The sequence below is a fragment of the Oncorhynchus nerka genome, unplaced genomic scaffold (genome assembly GCF_034236695.1).
Source record: "Oncorhynchus nerka isolate Pitt River unplaced genomic scaffold, Oner_Uvic_2.0 unplaced_scaffold_829, whole genome shotgun sequence".
Classification (NCBI taxonomy): Eukaryota; Metazoa; Chordata; class Actinopteri; order Salmoniformes; family Salmonidae; genus Oncorhynchus; species Oncorhynchus nerka.
The window spans coordinates 168,589-191,088 of record NW_027040438.1 but is presented as its reverse complement, the minus strand read 5'-3'; the positions used below and the strand labels follow the sequence as shown (position 1 = coordinate 191,088).

Below are 22,500 nucleotides of genomic sequence, written 5' to 3'. Positions count from 1 at the left end.
GTTAGGGGAGTGATGAGATCAAGATTAAGATCAGTGATTAGTTCATTGACTATAACTGCCTTGGAAGTGAGGGATCTAACATTAAGTAGCCCTCTCTTTTCAATAATCTAGTGAGATTTAGTGAGACGAACACTACCACGTTTAGTTTTTGCCTGCCCTACATCGAGGCACAGACACGGGTCTCAATGGGGATAGCTGAGCTGACTACACTGACTGTGCTAGTGGCAGACTCCACTAAGCTGGCAGGCTGGCTAACAGCCTGCTGCCTGGCCTGAACCCTATCTCATTGTGGAGTTTGAGGAGTTAGAGCCCTGTCTATGTCGGTAGATAAGATGAGAGCACCCCTCCAGCTAGGATGGAGTCCGTCACTCCTCAGCAGGTCAGGCTTGGTCCTGTTTGTGGGTGAGTCCCAGAAAGAGGGACAATTATCTACAAATTCTATCTTTTTTTGGGGGGGAGCGGTAGAAAACCGTTTTCAACCAGCGATTGAGTTGAGCGAGTCTGCTGTAGTGCTCATCACTCCCCCTAACAGGGAGGGGGCCAGAGACTCTGCTGTAGTGCTCATCACTCCCCCTAACAGGGAGGGGGCCAGAGACTCTGCTGTAGTGCTCATCACTCCCCCTAACAGGGAGGGGGCCAGAGACTCTGCTGTAGTGCTCATCACTCCCCTAACAGGGAGGGGGCCAGAGACTCTGCTGTAGTGCTCATCACTCCCCCTAACAGGGAGGGGGCCAGAGACTCTGCTGTAGTGCTCATCACTCCCCCTAACAGGGAGGGGGCCAGAGACTCTGCTGTAGTGCTCATCACTCCCCTAACAGGGAGGGGGCCAGAGACTCTGCTGTAGTGCTCATCACTCCCCTAACAGGGAGGGGCCAGAGACTCTGCTGTAGTGCTCATCACTCCCCCTAACAGGGAGGGGGCCAGAGACTCTGCTGTAGTGCTCATCACTCCCCCTAACAGGGAGGGGGCCAGAAACTCTGCTGTAGTGCTCATCACTCCCCTAACAGGGAGGGGGCCAGAAACTCTGCTGTAGTGCTCATCACTCCCCTAACAGGGAGGGGGCCAGAAACTCTGCTGTAGTGCTCATCACTCCCCTAACAGGGAGGGGGCCATGAGACACTCACTCAGCCAGCACCATCTTCAGATTAACCTTTACGTCGGAAGCCCCCCCCCCCTGGTAAACAGTGTGAGATCGCTGGATGAATCTTTACAAGTGTAAATGGAGTCGCCTTTAATGCTCCTGAGGGCTGGACTAAAGACATTAGACTGGAGAGAAGACCTTTAATGCTCCTGAGGGCTGGACTAAAGACATTAGACTGGGGAGAAGACCTTTAATGCTCCTGAGGGCTGGACTAAAGACATTAGACTGGAGAGAAGACCTTTAATGCTCCTGAGGGCTGGACTAAAGACATTAGACTGGAGAGAAGACCTTTAATGCTCCTGAGGGCTGGACTAAAGACATTAGACTGGGGAGAAGACCTTTAATGCTCCTGAGGGCTGGACTAAAGACATTAGACTGGAGAGAAGGCATTTAATGCTCCTGAGGGCTGGACTAAAGACATTAGACTAGAGAGAAGACCTTTAATGCTCCTGAGGGCTGGACTAAAGACATTAGACTGGAGAGAAGGCCTTTAATGCTCCTGAGGGCTGGACTAAAGACATTAGACTGGAGAGAAGGCCTTTAATGCTCCTGAGGGCTGGACTAAAGACATTAGACTGGAGAGAAGGCCTTTAATGCTCCTGAGGGCTGGACTAAAGACATTAGACTGGAGAGAAGGCCTTTAATGCTCCTGAGGGCTGGACTAAAGACATTAGACTGGAGAGAAGGCCTTTAATGCTCCTGAGGGCTGGACTAAAGACATTAGACTGGAGAGAAGGCCTTTAATGCTCCTGAGGGCTGGACTAAAGACATTAGACTGGAGAGAAGACCTTTAATGCTCCTGAGGGCTGGACTAAAGACATTAGACTAGAGAGAAGACCTTTAATGCTCCTGAGGGCTGGACTAAAGACATTAGACTGGAGAGAAGGCCTTTAATGCTCCTGAGGGCTGGACTAAAGACATTAGACTGGAGAGAAGGCCTTTAATGCTCCTGAGGGCTGGACTAAAGACATTAGACTGGAGAGAAGGCCTTTAATGCTCCTGAGGGCTGGACTAAAGACATTAGACTGGAGAGAAGACCTTTAATGCTCCTGAGGGCTGGACTAAAGACATTAGACTAGAGAGAAGACCTTTAATGCTCCTGAGGGCTGGACTAAAGACATTAGACTGGAGAGAAGGCCTTTAATGCTCCTGAGGGCTGGACTAAAGATATTAGACTGGAGAGAAGGCCTTTAATGCTCCTGAGGGCTGGACTAAAGATATTAGACTGGAGAGAAGACCTTTAATGCTCCTGAGGGCTGGGCTAAAGATATTAGACTGGAGAGAAGGCCTTTAATGCTCCTGAGAGCTGGACTAAAGATATTAGACTGGAGAGAAGGCCTTTAATGCTCCTGAGGGCTGGACTAAAGACATTAGACTGGAGAGAAGACCTTTAATGCTCCTGAGGGCTGGACTAAAGACATTAGACTAGAGAGAAGGCCTTTAATGCTCCTGAGGGCTGGACTAAAGACATTAGACTGGAGAGAAGACCTTTAATGCTCCTGAGGGCTGGACTAAAGACATTAGACTGGAGAGAAGACCTTTAATGCTCCTGAGGGCTGGACTAAAGACATTAGACTGGAGAGAAGACCTTTAATGCTCCTGAGGGCTGGACTAAAGACATTAGACTGGAGAGAAGACCTTTAATGCTCCTGAGGGCTGGACTAAAGACATTAGACTGGAGAGAAGGCATTTAATGCTCCTGAGGGCTGGACTAAAGACATTAGACTAGAGAGAAGACCTTTAATGCTCCTGAGGGCTGGACTAAAGATATTAGACTGGAGAGAAGACCTTTAATGCTCCTGAGGGCTGGACTAAAGACATTAGACTGGAGATAAGGCCTTTAATGCTCCTGTACGTATGGTCCCAGAGTTTAATCTCTTCTCTTGACACGTATGGACCCAGAGTTTTATCGAGCTTCTCACCAATTCCTCGAGATTAGGAGGCCTGTAATCTCTCGTGGACATATTTTCGGTGTACAGATGAAACGACGAGAGGGGTTTTAATCGTTGATTATTGTGATTGTGAACAGTAGGTTCTGGTTTAGGGGTTTTAAACATTGATTATTGTGATTGTGAGCAGTAGGTTCTGGTTTAGGGGTTTTAATCATTGATTCTTTGGATGAAGGCGGTGCTTAAACTGCTGCAGTGATTTTCAGGCCCGTTGGATGATAAACTATTTTCTTCTTGGCCATGATCATCACAGGTGTAATTAGTGGAAGGGAGGGGTGTGGCCATGATCATCACAGGTGTAATTAGTGGAAGGAGGAGGGGTTTGGCCATGAACATCACAGGTGTAATTAGTGGAAGGGAGGGGTTTGGCCATGATCATCACAGGTGTAATTAGTGGAAGGGAGGGGTTTGGCCATGAACATCACAGGTGTAATTAGTGGAAGGGAGGGGTTTGGCCATGATCATCACAGGTGTAATTAGTGGAAGGGAGGGGTGTGGCCATGATCATCACAGGTGTAATTAGTGGAAGGGGGGGGTTTGGCCATGATCATCACAGGTGTAATTAGTGGAAGGAGGAGGGGTTTGGCCATGATCATCACAGGTGTAATTAGTGGAAGGAGGAGGGGTTTGGCCATGATCATCACAGGTGTAATTGGTGAAAGGAGGAGGGGTGTGGCCATGATCATCACAGGTGTAATTAGTGGAAGGAGGAGGGGTTTGGCCATGAACATCACAGGTGTAATTAGTGGAAGGGAGGGGTTTGGCCATGATCATCACAGGTGTAATTAGTGGAATGGAGGGGTTTGGCCATGAACATCACAGGTGTAATTAGTGGAAGGAGGAGGGTGTGGCCATGATCATCACAGGTGTAATTAGTGGAAGGAGGAGGGGTGTGGCCATGATCATCACAGGTGTAATTAGTGGAAGGAGGAGGGGTTTGGCCATGAACATCACAGGTGTAATTAGTGGAAGGGAGGGGTTTGGACATGATCACCACAGGTGTAATTAGTGGAAGGGAGGGGTTTGGCCATGAACATCACAGGTGTAATTAGTGGAAGGGAGGGGTTTGGCCATGAACATCACAGGTGTAATTAGTGGAAGGGAGGGGTGTGGCCATGATCATCACAGGTGTAATTAGTGGAAGGAGGAGGGGTGTGGCCATGATCATCACAGGTGTAATTAGTGGAAGGAGGAGGGGTGTGGCCATGATCATCACAGGTGTAATTAGTGGAAGGAGGAGGGGTTTGGCCATGAACATCACAGGTGTAATTAGTGGAAGGGGGGATCACCACAGGTTTGGACATGATCACCACAGGTGTAATTAGTGGAAGGGAGGGGTTTGGCCATGAACATCACAGGTGTAATTAGTGGAAGGGAGGGGTGTGGCCATGATCATCACAGGTGTAATTAGTGGAAGGAGGAGGGGTGTGGCCATGATCATCACAGGTGTAATTAGTGGAAGGAGGATCATTAGTGGAAGGAGGAGGGGTTTGGCCATGATCATCACAGGTGTAATTAGTGGAAGGAGGAGGGGTGTGGCCATGATCATCACAGGTGTAATTAGTTGAAGGAGGAGGGTGTGGCCATGTTCATCACAGGTGTAATTAGTGGAAGGAGGAGGGGTGTGGCCATGTTCATCACAGGTGTAATTAGTGGAAGGAGGAGGGGTGTGGCCATGTTCATCACAGGTGTAATTAGTGGAAGGAGGAGGGGTGTGGCCATGATCATCACAGGTGTAATTAGTGGAAGGGAGGGGTTTGGCCATGATCATCACAGGTGTAATTAGTGGAAGGAGGAGGGGTTTGGCCGTGGTCATCACAGGTGTAATTAGTGGAAGGGAGGGGTTTGGCCATGAACATCACAGGTGTAATTAGTGGAAGGGAGGGGTTTGGCCATGATCATCACAGGTGTAATTAGTGGAAGGAGGAGGGGTGTGGCCATGATCATCACAGGTGTAATTAGTGGAAGGGAGGGGTTTGGTCATGAGCATCACAGGTGTAATTAGTGGAAGGAGGAGGGGTTTGGCCGTGGTCATCACAGGTGTAATTAGTGGAAGGAGGAGGGGTGTGGCCATGATCATCACAGGTGTAATTAGTGGAAGGGAGGGGTTTGGCCATGATCATCACAGGTGTAATTAGTGGAAGGAGGAGGGGTTTGGCCGTGGTCATCACAGGTGTAATTAGTGGAAGGGAGGGGTTTGGCCATGAACATCACAGGTGTAATTAGTAGAAGGGAGGGGTTTGGCCATGATCATCACAGGTGTAATTAGTGGAAGGAGGAGGGGTTTGGCCGTGGTCATCACAGGTGTAATTAGTGGAAGGGAGGGGTTTGGCCATGAACATCACAGGTGTAATTAGTGGAAGGGAGGGGTTTGGCCATGATCATCACTGGTGTAATTAGTGGAAGGAGGAGGGGTGTGGCCATGATCATCACAGGTGTAATTAGTGGAAGGGAGGGGTTTGGTCATGAGCATCACAGGTGTAATTAGTGGAAGGAGGAGGGGTTTGGCCGTGGTCATCACAGGTGTAATTAGTGGAAGGGAGGGGTTTGGCCATGAACATCACAGGTGTAATTAGTGGAAGGGAGGGGTTTGGCCATGATCATCACTGGTGTAATTAGTGGAAGGAGGAGGGGTGTGGCCATGATCATCACAGGTGTAATTAGTGGAAGGGAGGGGTTTGGTCATGAGCATCACAGGTGTAATTAGTGGAAGGGAGGGGTTTGGCCATGATCATCACAGGTGTAATTAGTGGAAGGGAGGGGTTTGGTCATGAGCATCACAGGTGTAATTAGTGGAAGGGAGGGGTTTGGCCATGATCATCACAGGTGTAATTAGTGGAAGGGAGGGGTGTGGCCATGAACATCACAGGTGTAATTAGTGGAAGGGAGGGGTTTGGCCATGATCATCACAGGTGTAATTAGTGGAAGGGAGGGGTTTGGCCATGATCATCACAGGTGTAATTAGTGGAAGGGAGGGGTGTGGCCATGATCATCACAGGTGTAATTAGTGGAAGGGAGGGGTGTGGACATGATCACCACAGGTGTAATTAGTGGAAGGAGGAGGGGTGTGGCCATGATCATCACAGGTGTAATTAGTGGAAGGGAGGGGTGTGCCATTATCATCACAGGTGTAATTAGTGGAAGGGAGGGGTTTGGCCATGAACATCACAGGTGTAATTAGTGGAAGGAGGAGGGGTGTGGCCATGATCATCACAGGTGTAATTAGTGGAAGGAGGAGGGGTTTGGCCATGAACATCACAGGTGTAATTAGTGGAAGGGAGGGGTGTGGCCATGATCATCACAGGTGTAATTAGTGGAAGGGAGGGGTGTGGCCATGATCATCACAGGTGTAATTAGTGGAAGGGAGGGGTTTGGCCGTGATCATCACAGGTGTAATTAGTGGAAGGAGGAGGGGTTTGGCCATGATCATCACAGGTGTAATTAGTGGAAGGGAGGGGTGTGGCCATGATCATCACAGGTGTAATTAGTGGAAGGGAGGGGTTTGGCCATGATCATCACAGGTGTAATTAGTGGAAGGGAGGGGTGTGGCCATGATCATCACAGGTGTAATTAGTGGAAGGGAGGGGTGTGGACATGATCACCACAGGTGTAATTAGTGGAAGGAGGAGGGGTGTGGCCATGATCATCACAGGTGTAATTAGTGGAAGGGAGGGGTGTGCCATTATCATCACAGGTGTAATTAGTGGAAGGGAGGGGTTTGGCCATGAACATCACAGGTGTAATTAGTGGAAGGAGGAGGGGTGTGGCCATGATCATCACAGGTGTAATTAGTGGAAGGAGGAGGGGTTTGGCCATGAACATCACAGGTGTAATTAGTGGAAGGGAGGGGTGTGGCCATGATCATCACAGGTGTAATTAGTGGAAGGGAGGGGTGTGGCCATGATCATCACAGGTGTAATTAGTGGAAGGGAGGGGTTTGGCCGTGATCATCACAGGTGTAATTAGTGGAAGGAGGAGGGGTTTGGCCATGATCATCACAGGTGTAATTAGTGGAAGGGAGGGGTGTGGCCATGATCATCACAGGTGTAATTAGTGGAAGGAGGAGGGGTTTGGCCATGTTCATCACAGGTGTAATTAGTGGAAGGAGGAGGGGTTTGGCCATGAACATCACAGGTGTAATTAGTGGAAGGAGGAGGGGTTTGGCCATGAACATCACAGGTGTAATTAGTGGAAGGAGGAGGGGTGTGGCCATGATCATCACAGGTGTAATTAGTGGAAGGGAGGGGTGTGGCCATGAACATCACAGGTGTAATTAGTGGAAGGAGGAGGGGTTTGGCCATGATCATCACAGGTGTAATTAGTGGAAGGGAGGGGTTTGGCCATGAACATCACAGGTGTAATTAGTGGAAGGGAGGGGTTTGGTCATGATCATCACAGGTGTAATTAGTGGAAGGGAGGGGTGTGGCCATGATCATCACAGGTGTAATTAGTGGAAGGGAGGGGTGTGCCATTATCATCACAGGTGTAATTAGTGGAAGGGAGGGGTTTGGCCATGAACATCACAGGTGTAATTAGTGGAAGGAGGAGGGGTGTGGCCATGATCATCACAGGTGTAATTAGTGGAAGGAGGAGGGGTTTGGCCATGAACATCACAGGTGTAATTAGTGGAAGGGAGGGGTGTGGCCATGATCATCACAGGTGTAATTAGTGGAAGGGAGGGGTGTGGCCATGATCATCACAGGTGTAATTAGTGGAAGGGAGGGGTTTGGCCGTGATCATCACAGGTGTAATTAGTGGAAGGAGGAGGGGTTTGGCCATGATCATCACAGGTGTAATTAGTGGAAGGGAGGGGTGGCCATGATCATCACAGGTGTAATTAGTGGAAGGAGGAGGGGTTTGGCCATGTTCATCACAGGTGTAATTAGTGGAAGGAGGAGGGGTTTGGCCATGAACATCACAGGTGTAATTAGTGGAAGGAGGAGGGGTTTGGCCATGAACATCACAGGTGTAATTAGTGGAAGGAGGAGGGGTGTGGCCATGATCATCACAGGTGTAATTAGTGGAAGGGAGGGGTGTGGCCATGAACATCACAGGTGTAATTAGTGGAAGGAGGAGGGGTTTGGCCATGATCATCACAGGTGTAATTAGTGGAAGGGAGGGGTTTGGCCATGAACATCACAGGTGTAATTAGTGGAAGGGAGGGGTTTGGTCATGAGCATCACAGGTGTAATTAGTGGAAGGGAGGGGTTTGGCCATGATCATCACAGGTGTAATTAGTGGAAGGGAGGGGTGTGGCCATGAACATCACAGGTGTAATTAGTGGAGGGGTTTGGCCGTTTGCGAGAGAGCCGACTTGCACGGAGGCAAGAAGTCACAATTGGTAACGTCGTTCCCTCCAGAAGTAAAACAGGAAATTACAAACTTTCGCGAGACAATTTTACTTCTGGGATCAGGCCTGCAACTTTCCTTTGTTCAGACTACAAGATATTCTCACAAAGTCATCTGTAACCCCCTCCCTCTCTGTCTCTCTCCTCTCTCTCTCTCCTCCCTACCTCCATCCCTGCTTCTCCCTTTCTCTCCCTCTCTGTCTCTCTCTCCTCTCTCTCTCCTCCCTACCTCCATACCTCCCTCTCCCTCTTTCCCTCTCTGTCTCTCTCTCCTCTCTCTCTCCTCCCTACCTCCATCCCTGCTTCTCCCTTTCTCTCCCTCTCTGTCTCTCTCTCCTCTCTCTCTCTCCTCCCTACCTCCATCCCTCCCTCTCCCTCTTTCTCTCCATCTCTGTCTCTCTCTCCTCTCTCTCTCCCTCCCTACCTCCACCCCTGCTTCTCCCTTTCTCTCCCTCTCTGTCTCTCTCTCCTCTCTCTCTCCTCCCTACCTCCATCCCTCCCTCTCCCTCTTTCTCTCCCTCTCTGTCTCTCTCTCCTCTCTCTCTCTCCTCCCTACCTCCATCCCTGCTTCTCCCTTTCTCTCCCTCTCTGTCTCTCTCTCCTCTCTCTCTCTGCTTCTCCCTTTCTCTCCCTCTCTGTCTCCCTCTCCCTCTCTGTCTCCCTCTCCCTCTCTCTCCCTCTCCCTCTCTGTCTCCCTCTCCCTCTTTCTCTCTCCAGGATATACAACGTCTCCTTCCTGACTGTGTACTATCGTCCCGAGGAGACGGAGGACATCCCTTTTATCTGCTCAACCAATCGGGAGAACGGAATGCTGCGGTGTTCCGACGTTCCGCGCCGCCGAGTGGAAGGGTCCTGGTGCATGCTGGGGGCAGAAGGGGTAGGGGAGGGGCCTGGGGCAGATGGACCAATAGGAGGCGGGTGTGTGAACTGGTACCAGTATTATAATGTCTGTCGGGCTGGGGAGCGAAACCCCCATAAAGGAGCCATCAACTTTGACAACATCGGATACGCCTGGATCGCTATCTTTCAGGTAGGAGATATTATTGCTGACTGACTTGACTGACTGACTGACTGACTGACTGACTGACTGGCTGACTGACTGACTATACGCCTGGATCGCTATCTTTCAGGTAGGAGATGTTATTGCTGACTGACTGACTGACTGACTGACTGACTGGCTGACTGACTGACTGACTATACGCCTGGATTGCTATCTTTCAGGTAGGAGATGTTATTGATGACTGACTGACTGACTGACTGACTGACTGACTGGCTGACTGACTATACGCCTGGATTGCTATCTTTCAGGTAGGAGATGTTATTACTGACTGACTGACTGACTGACTGACTGACTGACTGGCTGACTGACTGAATGACTGACTGACTGACTGGCTGACTGACTGACTGACTGAGAAAATGAATGAATAAATCAGGTAGGAACGACAAATTAATGTGTGGCTGGGTTGGTTGAGTAATGATGATGAATAATAATCATAAATATTAATTCAGAACTAATTCTGTCACGGCTCAAACAGAGAAACAACAGAGAAACATCTCAGATAGAGAGATATCTGTCACAGCCCAAACAGAGAAACATCCTAGATAGAGAGATATCTGTCATAGCCCAACCAGAGAAACATCCTAGATAGAGAGATATCTGTCACAGCCCAAACAGAGAAACATCCTAGATAGAGAGATATCTGTAACAGATCACCACATGTCTCCCAACCAGAGAAACATCCTAGATAGAGAGATATCTGTCACAGATCACCACATGTCTCCCAACCAGAGAAACATCCTAGATAGAGAGATATCTGTCACAGCCCAAACAGAGAAACATCCTAGATAGAGAGATATCTGTCACAGATCACCACATGTCTCCCAACCAGAGAAACATCCTAGATAGAGAGATATCTGTCACAGATCACCACATGTCTCCCAACCAGAGAAACATCCTAGATAGAGAGATATCTGTCACAGCCCAAACAGAGAAACATCCTAGATAGAGAGATATCTGTCACAGCCCAACCAGAGAAACATCCCAGATAGAGAGATATCTGTCACAGCCCAAACAGAGAAACATCCTAGATAGAGAGATATCTGTCACAGATCACCACATGTCTCCCAACCAGAGAAACATCCTAGATAGAGAGATATCTGTCACAGCCCAAACAGAGAAACATCCTAGATAGAGAGATATCTGTCACAGATCACCACATGTCTCCCAACCAGAGAAACATCCTAGATAGAGAGATATCTGTCACAGATCACCACATGTCTCCCAACCAGAGAAACATCCTAGATAGAGAGATATCTATCACAGATCACCACATGTTTCCCAAACAGAGAAACATCCTAGATAGAGAGATATCTGTCACAGCCCAAACAGAGAAACATCCTGATAGAGAGATATCTGTCACAGCCCAAACAGAGAAACATCCTAGATAGAGAGATATCTGTCACAGCCCAACCAGAGAAACATCCTGATAGAGAGATATCTGTCACAGCCCAAACAGAGAAACATCCTAGATAGAGAGATATCTGTCACAGCCCAAGCAGAGAAACATCCCAGATAGAGAGATATCTGTCACAGATCACCACATGTTTCCCAAACAGAGAAACATCCTAGATAGAGAGATATCTGTCACAGCCCAACCAGAGAAACATCCTAGATAGAGAGATATCTGTCACAGATCACCACATGTCTCCCAACCAGAGAAACATCCTAGATAGAGAGATATCTGTCACAGCCCAAACAGAGAAACATCCTAGATAGAGAGATATCTGTCACAGATCACCAGAGAAACATCCTAGATCTCCCCCAACCAGAGAAACATCCTAGATAGAGAGATATCTGTAACAGATCACCACATGTCTCCCAACCAGAGAAACATCCCAGATAGAGAGATATCTGTCACAGCCCAAACAGAGAAACATCCTAGATAGAGAGATATCTGTCACAGATCACCACATGTCTCCCAAACAGAGAAACATCCCAGATAGAGAGATATCTGTCACAGATCACCACATGTCTCCCAAACAGAGAAACATCCCAGATAGAGAGATATCTGTCACAGATCACCACATGTCTCCCAACCAGAGAAACATCCCAGATAGAGAGATATCTGTCACAGATCACCACATGTCTCCCAACCAGAGAAACATCCCAGATAGAGAGATATCTGTCACAGCCCAAACAGAGAAACATCCCAGATAGAGAGATATCTGTCACAGCCCAACCAGAGAAACATCCTAGATAGAGAGATATCTGTCACAGATCACCACATGTCTCCCAACCAGAGAAACATCCCAGATAGAGAGATATCTGTCACAGCCCAACCAGAGAAACATCCTAGATAGAGAGATATCTGTCACAGCCCAAACAGAGAAACATCCTAGATAGAGAGATATCTGTCACAGCCCAACCAGAGAAACATCCTAGATAGAGAGATATCTGTCACAGCCCAAACAGAGAAACATCCCAGATAGAGAGATATCTGTCACAGATCACCACATGTCTCCCAACCAGAGAAACATCCCAGATAGAGAGATATCTGTCACAGCCCAAACAGAGAAACATCCCAGATAGAGAGATATCTGTCACAGCCCAACCAGAGAAACATCCTAGATAGAGAGATATCTGTCACAGCCCAAACAGAGAAACATCCCAGATAGAGAGATATCTGTCACAGATCACCACATGTCTCCCAAACAGAGAAACATCCCAGATAGAGAGATATCTGTCACAGATCACCACATGTCTCCCAACCAGAGAAACATCCCAGATAGAGAGATATCTGTCACAGATCACCACATGTCTCCCAACCAGAGAAACATCCCAGATAGAGAGATATCTGTCACAGCCCAAACAGAGAAACATCCCAGATAGAGAGATATCTGTCACAGCCCAACCAGAGAAACATCCTAGATAGAGAGATATCTGTCACAGATCACCACATGTCTCCCAACCAGAGAAACATCCCAGATAGAGAGATATCTGTCACAGCCCAACCAGAGAAACATCCTAGATAGAGAGATATCTGTCACAGCCCAAACAGAGAAACATCCCAGATAGAGAGATATCTGTCACAGCCCAAACAGAGAAACATCCTAGATAGAGAGATATATGTCACAGCCCAAACAGAGAAACATCCTAGATAGAGAGATATCTGTCACAGCCCAAACAGAGAAACATCCCAGATAGAGAGATATCTGTCACAGATCACCACATGTCTCCCAACCAGAGAAACATCCTAGATAGAGAGATATCTGTCACAGCCCAAACAGAGAAACATCCTAGATAGAGAGAAATCTGTCACAGCCCAAACAGAGAAACATCCTAGATAGAGAGATATCTGTCACAGCCCAAACAGAGAAACATCCTAGATAGAGAGATATCTGTCACAACCCAACCAGAGAAACATCCTAGATAGAGAGATATCTGTCACAGCCCAACCAGAGAAACATCCTAGATAGAGAGATATCTGTCACAACCCAACCAGAGAAACATCCTAGATAGAGAGATATCTGTCACAGATCACCACATGTCTCCCAACCAGAGAAACATCCTAGATAGAGAGATATCTGTCACAACCCAACCAGAGAAACATCCTAGATAGAGAGATATCTGTCACAGCCCAACCAGAGAAACATCCTAGATAGAGAGATATCTGTCACAGCCCAACCAGAGAAACATCCCAGATAGAGAGATATCTGTCACAGCCCAACCAGAGAAACATCCCAGATAGAGAGATATCTGTCACAACCCAACCAGAGAAACATCCTAGATAGAGAGATATCTGTCACAGCCCAAACAGAGAAACATCCTAGATAGAGAGATATCTGTCACAACCCAACCAGAGAAACATCCTAGATAGAGAGATATCTGTCACAGCCCAACCAGAGAAACATCCCAGATAGAGAGATATCTGTAACAGCCCAACCAGAGAAACATCCTAGATAGAGAGATATCTGTCACATATCACCACATGTCTCCCAACCAGAGAAACATCCTAGATAGAGAGATATCTGTCACAGATCACCACATGTCTCCCAACCAGAGAAACATCCTAGATAGAGATATATGTCACAGATCACCACATGTCTCCCAACCAGAGAAACATCCTAGATAGAGAGATATCTGTCACAGCCCAAACAGAGAAACATCCTAGATAGAGAGATATCTGTCACAGCCCAAACAGAGAAACATCCTAGATAGAGAGATATCTGTCACAGCCCAAACAGAGAAACATCCTAGATAGAGAGATATCTGTCACAACCCAACCAGAGAAACATCCTAGATAGAGAGATATCTGTCACAGCCCAACCAGAGAAACATCCTAGATAGAGAGATATCTGTCACAGCCCAACCAGAGAAACATCCTAGATAGAGAGATATCTGTCACAGCCCAACCAGAGAAACATCCTAGATAGAGAGATATCTGTCACAACCCAACCAGAGAAACATCCTAGATAGAGAGATATGTCACAGCCCAACCAGAGAAACATCCCAGATAGAGAGATATCTGTCACAGCCCAACCAGAGAAACATCCCAGATAGAGAGATATCTGTCACAGCCCAACCAGAGAAACATCCTAGATAGAGAGATATCTGTCACAGCCCAACCAGAGAAACATCCTAGATAGAGAGATATCTGTCACAGCCCAACCAGAGAAACATCCCAGATAGAGAGATATCTGTCACAGCCCAACCAGAGAAACATCCTAGATAGAGAGATATCTGTCACAGCCCAAACAGAGAAACATCCTAGATAGAGAGATATCTGTCACAGCCCAACCAGAGAAACATCCCAGATAGAGAGATATCTGTCACAGCCCAACCAGAGAAACATCCTAGATAGAGAGATATCTGTCACAGCCCAACCAGAGAAACATCCTAGATAGAGAGATATCTGTCACAGATCACCACATGTCTCCCAACCAGAGAAACATCCTAGATAGAGAGATATCTGTCACAGATCACCACATGTCTCCCAACCAGAGAAACATCCCAGATAGAGAGATATCTGTCACAGATCACCACATGTCTCCCAACCAGAGAAACATCCCAGATAGAGAGATATCTGTCACAACCCAACCAGAGAAACATCCTAGATAGAGAGATATCTGTCACAGCCCAACCAGAGAAACATCCTAGATAGAGAGATATCTGTCACAGCCCAACCAGAGAAACATCCTAGATAGAGATATCTGTCACAGCCCAACCAGAGAAACATCCTAGATAGAGAGATATCTGTCACAGCCCAACCAGAGAAACATCCTAGATAGAGAGATATCTGTCACAGCCCAACCAGAGAAGCATCCCAGATAGAGAGATATCTGTCACAGCCCAACCAGAGAAACATCCCAGATAGAGAGATATCTGTCACAGCCCAACCAGAGAAACATCCTAGATAGAGAGATATGTCACAGCCCAACCAGAGAAACATCCTAGATAGAGAGATATCTGTCACAGCCCAACCAGAGAAACATCCTAGATAGAGAGATATCTGTCACAGCCCAACCAGAGAAACATCCCAGATAGAGAGATATCTGTCACAGCCCAACCAGAGAAACATCCCAGATAGAGAGATATCTGTCACAGCCCAACCAGAGAAACATCCCAGATAGAGAGATATCTGTCACAGCCCAAACAGAGAAACATCCTAGATAGAGAGATATCTGTCACAGCCCAACCAGAGAAACATCCTAGATAGAGAGATATCTGTCACAGCCCAACCAGAGAAACATCCTAGATAGAGAGATATCTGTCACAGCCCAACCAGAGAAACATCCTAGATAGAGAGATATCTGTCACAGCCCAACCAGAGAAACATCCTAGATAGAGAGATATCTGTCACAGATCACCACATGTCTCCCAACCAGAGAAACATCCCAGATAGAGAGATATCTGTCACAGCCCAAACAGAGAAACATCCCAGATAGAGAGATATCTGTCACAGCCCAAACAGAGAACCATCCCAGATAGAGAGATATCTGTCACAGCCCAACCAGAGAAACATCCTAGATAGAGAGATATCTGTCACAGCCCAACCAGAGAAACATCCTAGATAGAGAGATATCTGTCACAGATCACCACATGTCTCCCAACCAGAGAAACATCCTAGATAGAGAGATATCTGTCACAGCCCAACCAGAGAAACATCCCAGATAGAGAGATATCTGTCACAGCCCAACCAGAGAAACATCCTAGATAGAGAGATATCTGTCACAGCCCAACCAGAGAAACATCCCAGATAGAGAGATATCTGTCACAGCCCAAACAGAGAAACATCCTAGATAGAGAGATATCTGTCACAGATCACCACATGTCTCCCAACCAGAGAAACATCCTAGATAGAGAGATATCTGTCACAGATCACCACATGTCTCCCAACCAGAGAAACATCCTAGATAGAGAGATATGTCACAGCCCAACCAGAGAAACATCCTAGATAGAGAGATATCTGTCACAACCCAACCAGAGAAACATCCTAGATAGAGAGATATCTGTCACAGCCCAACCAGAGAAACATCCTAGATAGAGAGATATCTGTCACAGCCCAACCAGAGAAACATCCCAGATAGAGAGATATCTGTCACAGCCCAACCAGAGAAACATCCCAGATAGAGAGATATCTGTCACAACCCAACCAGAGAAACATCCTAGATAGAGAGATATCTGTCACAGCCCAACCAGAGAAACATCCTGATAGAGAGATATCTGTCACAGATCACCACATGTCTCCCAACCAGAGAAACATCCTAGATAGAGAGATATCTGTCACAGATCACCACATGTCTCCCAACCAGAGAAACATCCTAGATAGAGAGATATCTGTCACAGCCCAAACAGAGAAACATCCCAGATAGAGAGATATCTGTCACAGCCCAAACAGAGAAACATCCCAGATAGAGAGATATCTGTCACAACCCAACCAGAGAAACATCCTAGATAGAGAGATATCTGTCACAGCCCAACCAGAGAAACATCCCAGATAGAGAGATATCTGTCACAGCCCAAACAGAGAAACATCCTAGATAGAGAGATATCTGTCACAGCCCAACCAGAGAAACATCCTAGATAGAGAGATATCTGTCACATATCACCACATGTCTCCCAACCAGAGAAACATCCCAGATAGAGAGATATCTGTCACAGCCCAAACAGAGAAACATCCTAGATAGAGAGATATCTGTCACAACCCAACCAGAGAAACATCCCAGATAGAGAGATATCTGTCACATATCACCACATGTCTCCCAACCAGAGAAACATCCTAGATAGAGAGATATCTGTCACAGCCCAAACAGAGAAACATCCTAGATAGAGAGATATCTGTCACAACCCAACCAGAGAAACATCCTAGATAGAGAGATATCTGTCACAGATCACCACATGTCTCCCAAACAGAGAAACATCCTAGATAGAGAGATATCTGTCACAACCCAACCAGAGAAACATCCTAGATAGAGAGATATCTGTCACAGCCCAACCAGAGAAACATCCCAGATAGAGAGATATCTGTCACAGCCCAACCAGAGAAACATCCTAGATAGAGAGATATCTGTCACAGCCCAACCAGAGAAACATCCCAGATAGAGAGATATCTGTCACAGCCCAACCAGAGAAACATCCCAGATAGAGAGATATCTGTCACAGCCCAACCAGAGAAACATCCCAGATAGAGAGATATCTGTCACAGCCCAACCAGAGAAACATCCCAGATAGAGAGATATCTGTCACAGCCCAACCAGAGAAACATCCCAGATAGAGAGATATCTGTCACAACCCAACCAGAGAAACATCCCAGATAGAGAGATATCTGTCACAGCCCAACCAGAGAAACATCCTAGATAGAGAGATATCTGTCACAGCCCAACCAGAGAAACATCCTAGATAGAGAGATATCTGTCACAGCCCAACCAGAGAAACATCCTAGATAGAGAGATATCTGTCACAGATCACCACATGTCTCCCAACCAGAGAAACATCCTGATAGAGAGATATCTGTCACAGCCCAACCAGAGAAACATCCCAGATAGAGAGATATCTGTCACAGATCACCACATGTCTCCCAAACAGAGAAACATCCCAGATAGAGAGATATCTGTCACAGATCACCACATGTCTCCCAACCAGAGAAACATCCCAGATAGAGAGATATCTGTCACAGCCCAAACAGAGAAACATCCTAGATAGAGAGATATCTGTCACAGCCCAACCAGAGAAACATCCCAGATAGAGAGATATCTGTCACAGATCACCACATGTCTCCCAAACAGAGAAACATCCCAGATAGAGAGATATATGTAACCAAGTTGTGTAAAGAACATCCATAATTCTTGGCAGGAATCTCATCTCTGGAGAGTCTCTGGCATTTCCTCTCTTGACAAACTACCGGACACACACACACACACACACACACACACACACACACACACACACACACACACACACACACACACACACACACACACACACACACACACACACACACTCAGAAACACTAGTCTGTGTGTGTTTTTCCTGCCTGCTGTCTGTCCGTTCAGTATCATGTTTAAACCATGCCTTTCTTGTTAGCTATAATCTATACCGGTCTGATGTCCTTCAGTTGGACTGACCTACATGAATAATACTGTCTCTGTCAGATTGGGACGTTGCTGTTCTGTTAGGTTGCTGTTAGGTAGGCCCTACTACGTCATCAACCAATGTGTGATTGTGAACTATCTTTGGGTGATCGCTGGTTTATAAATATTTATGTGTGATGTTGTTTTCTCTCCCTTTATTTCTCTATCTATCTATCTCTCCCTCCTCCCCCCCCTCTCTCACGATATCTCTCTCTCTCTCTCTCTCTCTCTCTCACGATATCTCTCTCTCTCTCTCTCTCTCTCTCACGGTACTATGTAATGGATGCTCTCTCTCTCTCTCTCTCTCTCTCTAGGTGATAACTCTGGAAGGCTGGGTGGACATCATGTACTATGTAATGGATGCTCTCTCGCTCTCTCTCTCTCTCTCTCTCTCTCTCTCTCTAGGTGATAACTCTGGAAGGCTGGGTGGACATCATGTACTATGTAATGGATGCTCTCTCGCTCTCTCTCTCTCTCTCTCTCTCTCTCTCTCTAGGTGATAACTCTGGAAGGCTGGGTGGACATCATGTACTATGTAATGGATGCTCTCTCGCTCTCTCTCTCTCTCTCTCTCTCTCTCTCTCTAGGTGATAACTCTGGAAGGCTGGGTGGACATCATGTACTATGTAATGGATGCTCTCTCGCTCTCTCTCTCTCTCTCTCTCTCTCTCTCTCTCTCTCTAGGTGATAACTCTGGAAGGCTGGGTGGACATCATGTACTATGTAATGGATGCTCTCTCTCTCTCCTCTCTCTCTCTCTCTCTCTCTCTCTCTAGGTGATAACTCTGGAAGGCTGGGTGGACATCATGTACTATGTAATGGATGCTCACTCCTTCTACAACTTCATCTACTTTATATTCCTCATCATCGTGAGTATCTTTATCAGACCACTACAACTAGATTATCATGACTTTATCAGACCACTACAACTAGGATTCAACTCCAGACAAACCAACTAGATTATCAGACCACTACAACTAGGATTCAACTCCAGACAAACCAACTAGATTATCATGACTTTATCAGACCACTACAACTAGGATTCAACTCCAGACAAACCAACTAGATTATCAGACCACTACAACTAGGATTCAACTCCAGACAAACCAACTAGATTATCATGACTTTATCAGACCACCTCAACTAGGATTCAACTCCAGACAAACCAACTAGATTATCAGACCACTACAACTAGGATTCAACTCCAGACAAACCAACTAGATTATCAGACCACTACAACTAGGATTCAACTCCAGACAAACCAACTAGATTATCAGACCACTACAACTAGGATTCAACTCCAGACAAACCAACTGGATTATCAGACCACTACAACTAGGATTCAACTCCAGACAAACCAACTAGATTATCATGACTTTATCAGACCACTACAACTAGGATTCAACTCCAGACAAACCAACTGGATTATCAGACCACTACAACTAGGATTCAACTCCAGACAAACCAACTAGATTATCAGGACTTTATCAGACGACTTCTGAAAGTTTGTTGTCAACTTGTTTACTGTAAAATAGCACTGCATCTGTATTTATAAATAGCATTGTATTCATTCATCAAACTCATGTTGATTAGGTACCAAACTCATGTTGATTAGGTACCAAACTCATGTTGATTAGGTACGTCCCCACCAAACTCATGTTGATTAGGTACGTCCACACCAAACTCATGTTGATTAGGTACGTCCACACCAAACTCATGTTGATTAGGTACCAAACTCATGTTGATTAGGTACGTCCCCACCAAACTCATGTTGATTAGGTACCAAACTCATGTTGATTAGGTACGTCCACACCAAACTCATGTTGATTAGGTACCAAACTCATGTTGATTAGGTACGTCCACACCAAACTCATGTTGATTAGGTACGTCCACACCAAACTCATGTTGATTAGGTACCAAACTCATGTTGATTAGGTACCAAACTCATGTTGATTAGGTACGTCCCCACCAAACTCATGTTGATTAGGTACCAAACTCATGTTTATTAGGTACGTCCACACCAAACTCATGTTGATTAGGTACGTCCACACCAAACTCATGTTGATTAGTTACGTCCACACCAAACTCATGTTGATTAGGTACCAAACTCATGTTGATTAGGTACGTCCACACCAAACTCATGTTGATTAGGTACCAAACTCATGTTGATTAGGTACCAAACTCATGTTGATTAGGTACCAAACTCATGTTGATTAGGTACCAAACTCATGTTGATTAGGTACGTCCACACCAAACTCATGTTGATTAGGTACCAAACTCATGTTGATTAGGTACGTCCACACCAAACTCATGTTGATTAGGTACGTCCACACCAAACTCATGTTGATTAGGTACGTCCACACCAAACTCATGTTGATTAGGTACGTCCACACCAAACTCATGTTGATTAGGTACGTCCACACCAAACTCATGTTGATTAGGTACGTCCACACCAAACTCATATTGATTAGGTACCAAACTCATGTTGATTAGGTACCAAACTCATGTTGATTAGGTACGTCCCCACCAAACTCATGTTGATTAGGTACCAAACTCATGTTGATTAGGTACGTCCCCACCAAACTCATGTTGATTAGGTACGTCCACACCAAACTCATGTTGATTAGGTACGTCCACACCAAACTCATGTTGATTAGGTACCAAACTCATGTTGATTAGGTACGTCCCCACCAAACTCATGTTGATTAGGTACCAAACTCATGTTGATTAGGTACGTCCACACCAAACTCATGTTGATTAGGTACCAAACTCATGTTGATTAGGTACGTCCACACCAAACTCATGTTGATTAGGTACCAAACTCATGTTGATTAGGTACGTCCTGTAGCGTGGACTTTATATGGCGGTTGGCAACCAACTTTAAGGTGCATTACCACCACCAACTGGACTGGAGTGTGGACCTCAGTTCATCTTTCAATCACCCACGTGGGTATATACCAAGACAGTCATGACGAGGGCACAACAAAACCTTTTCCCCCTCAGTTCATCCTTCAATGGGAATATGCTCCTAAAAACCAATGAGGAGATGGGAGAGGCGGGACTTGGGAGAGGCGGGACTTGGGAGAGGCGGGACTTGGGAGAGGCGGGACTTGCAGCGCGTCAAGCATCACAAATTGAACTAAGTTCTATTTTAACACCTGGCTACTCAGACACTCGTTGAGCATTTTGTGTTGCAATGTTCGCGCACGTCATGAGCGCGGTGTGGTCAGCATGTTAGGGTCGGTAACAAGCTGATTGGTCAGCATGTTAGGGTTGGTATCAGGCTGATTGGTCAGCATGTTAGGGTTGGTATCAGGCTGATTGGTCAGCATGTTAGGGTTGGTAACAGGCTGATTGGTCGGCTATGAGCCAGTAAAGAGGGCTTTCCTATTATTGGGCAGCGGAATGACTTTAGCTTCCCTCCAGGCCTGAGGGAACATACTTTCTAGTAGACTAATATTGAAGATGTGGCCAATAGGAGCGGCAATATCGTCTGTTATTATCCTCATTAATTTCCCATCCAAATTGTCAGTCCCCAGTGGCTTTTCATTGCTGATAGATAACAATATTTTTTCTCACTTCTTCCACACTACGTTTACATAATTCAAAAAATACAATATGCTTGTCTTTCATAATTTGGTCAGAGACTCTTGGATGTTTAGTGTCAGCGTTTTCTAATCTTGCCATTGAAAAAAAAAAATGTGTTAAGTTATTGCCAATATCAGTGTGTTTTGTGATGAATGAGCATCTGATTCAATGAATGATGGAGCTGAGTTTGCCTTTTTGCCCAAAATGTCATTGAATGCTTTTTATGTGGGTGTCAAGTGCAGCGTCTGGTTGCTCCTCATTACACATCACGGACCAATAAATATTCTTCACATCATCAACATATGAATCACTACAAAACGTATTGTATGACCTCTTATGGCACTATATTAGGCCCAGCCTTTGGAACTTTGGCTACTATATTGTGATCACTACATCTGATGGATCTGGATTCTGCTTTCAAGCTAATTTCTAAAGATGTGATCAGTACATGTTGATGATTTCATTCCTGTGCTGTTTGTAGGTTGACTGATAACCTGAACCAGGTTCTAGGCACTGACTACAGTTTGAAGCTTTCTCTTCAGTGGGCCCAGAAAATATACCTCTCTGTTGATATCACGTACATTATCAAGCATTTCACACGTTACCCAGATACTGACTGTTAGCACTTGGTGGTCTGTAGCAGCTTCCCACCAGAATGGGCTTTAGGTGAGGCAGATGAACCTGTAGCCATATTACTACAACAGTATTTAACATTACCCAGATACTGACTGGTCTATAGCAGCTTCCCACCAGAATGGGCTTTAGGTGAGACAGGTGAACCTGTAGCCATATTACTACAACAGTATTTAACATTATCCAGATACTGACTGGTCTATAGCAGCTT

At 46.1% G+C, this 22,500-nt stretch overlaps 1 protein-coding gene across 1 annotated transcript in view; it reads left to right on the top strand.

The window, feature by feature from the left end:
• Window positions 1-22,500, top strand: part of LOC135571051 (voltage-dependent T-type calcium channel subunit alpha-1I-like) — a gene marked incomplete at both ends in the record, with an annotated part of 49,781 nt that overhangs the window by 11,395 nt on the left and 15,886 nt on the right. Inside the window, 2 exons of the mRNA XM_065016859.1 lie at window positions 9,156-9,468; window positions 18,845-18,937. Of these exons, the coding sequence (XP_064872931.1) occupies window positions 9,156-9,468; window positions 18,845-18,937 (406 nt within the window). The remainder of the gene's footprint in view (window positions 1-9,155; window positions 9,469-18,844; window positions 18,938-22,500) is intronic.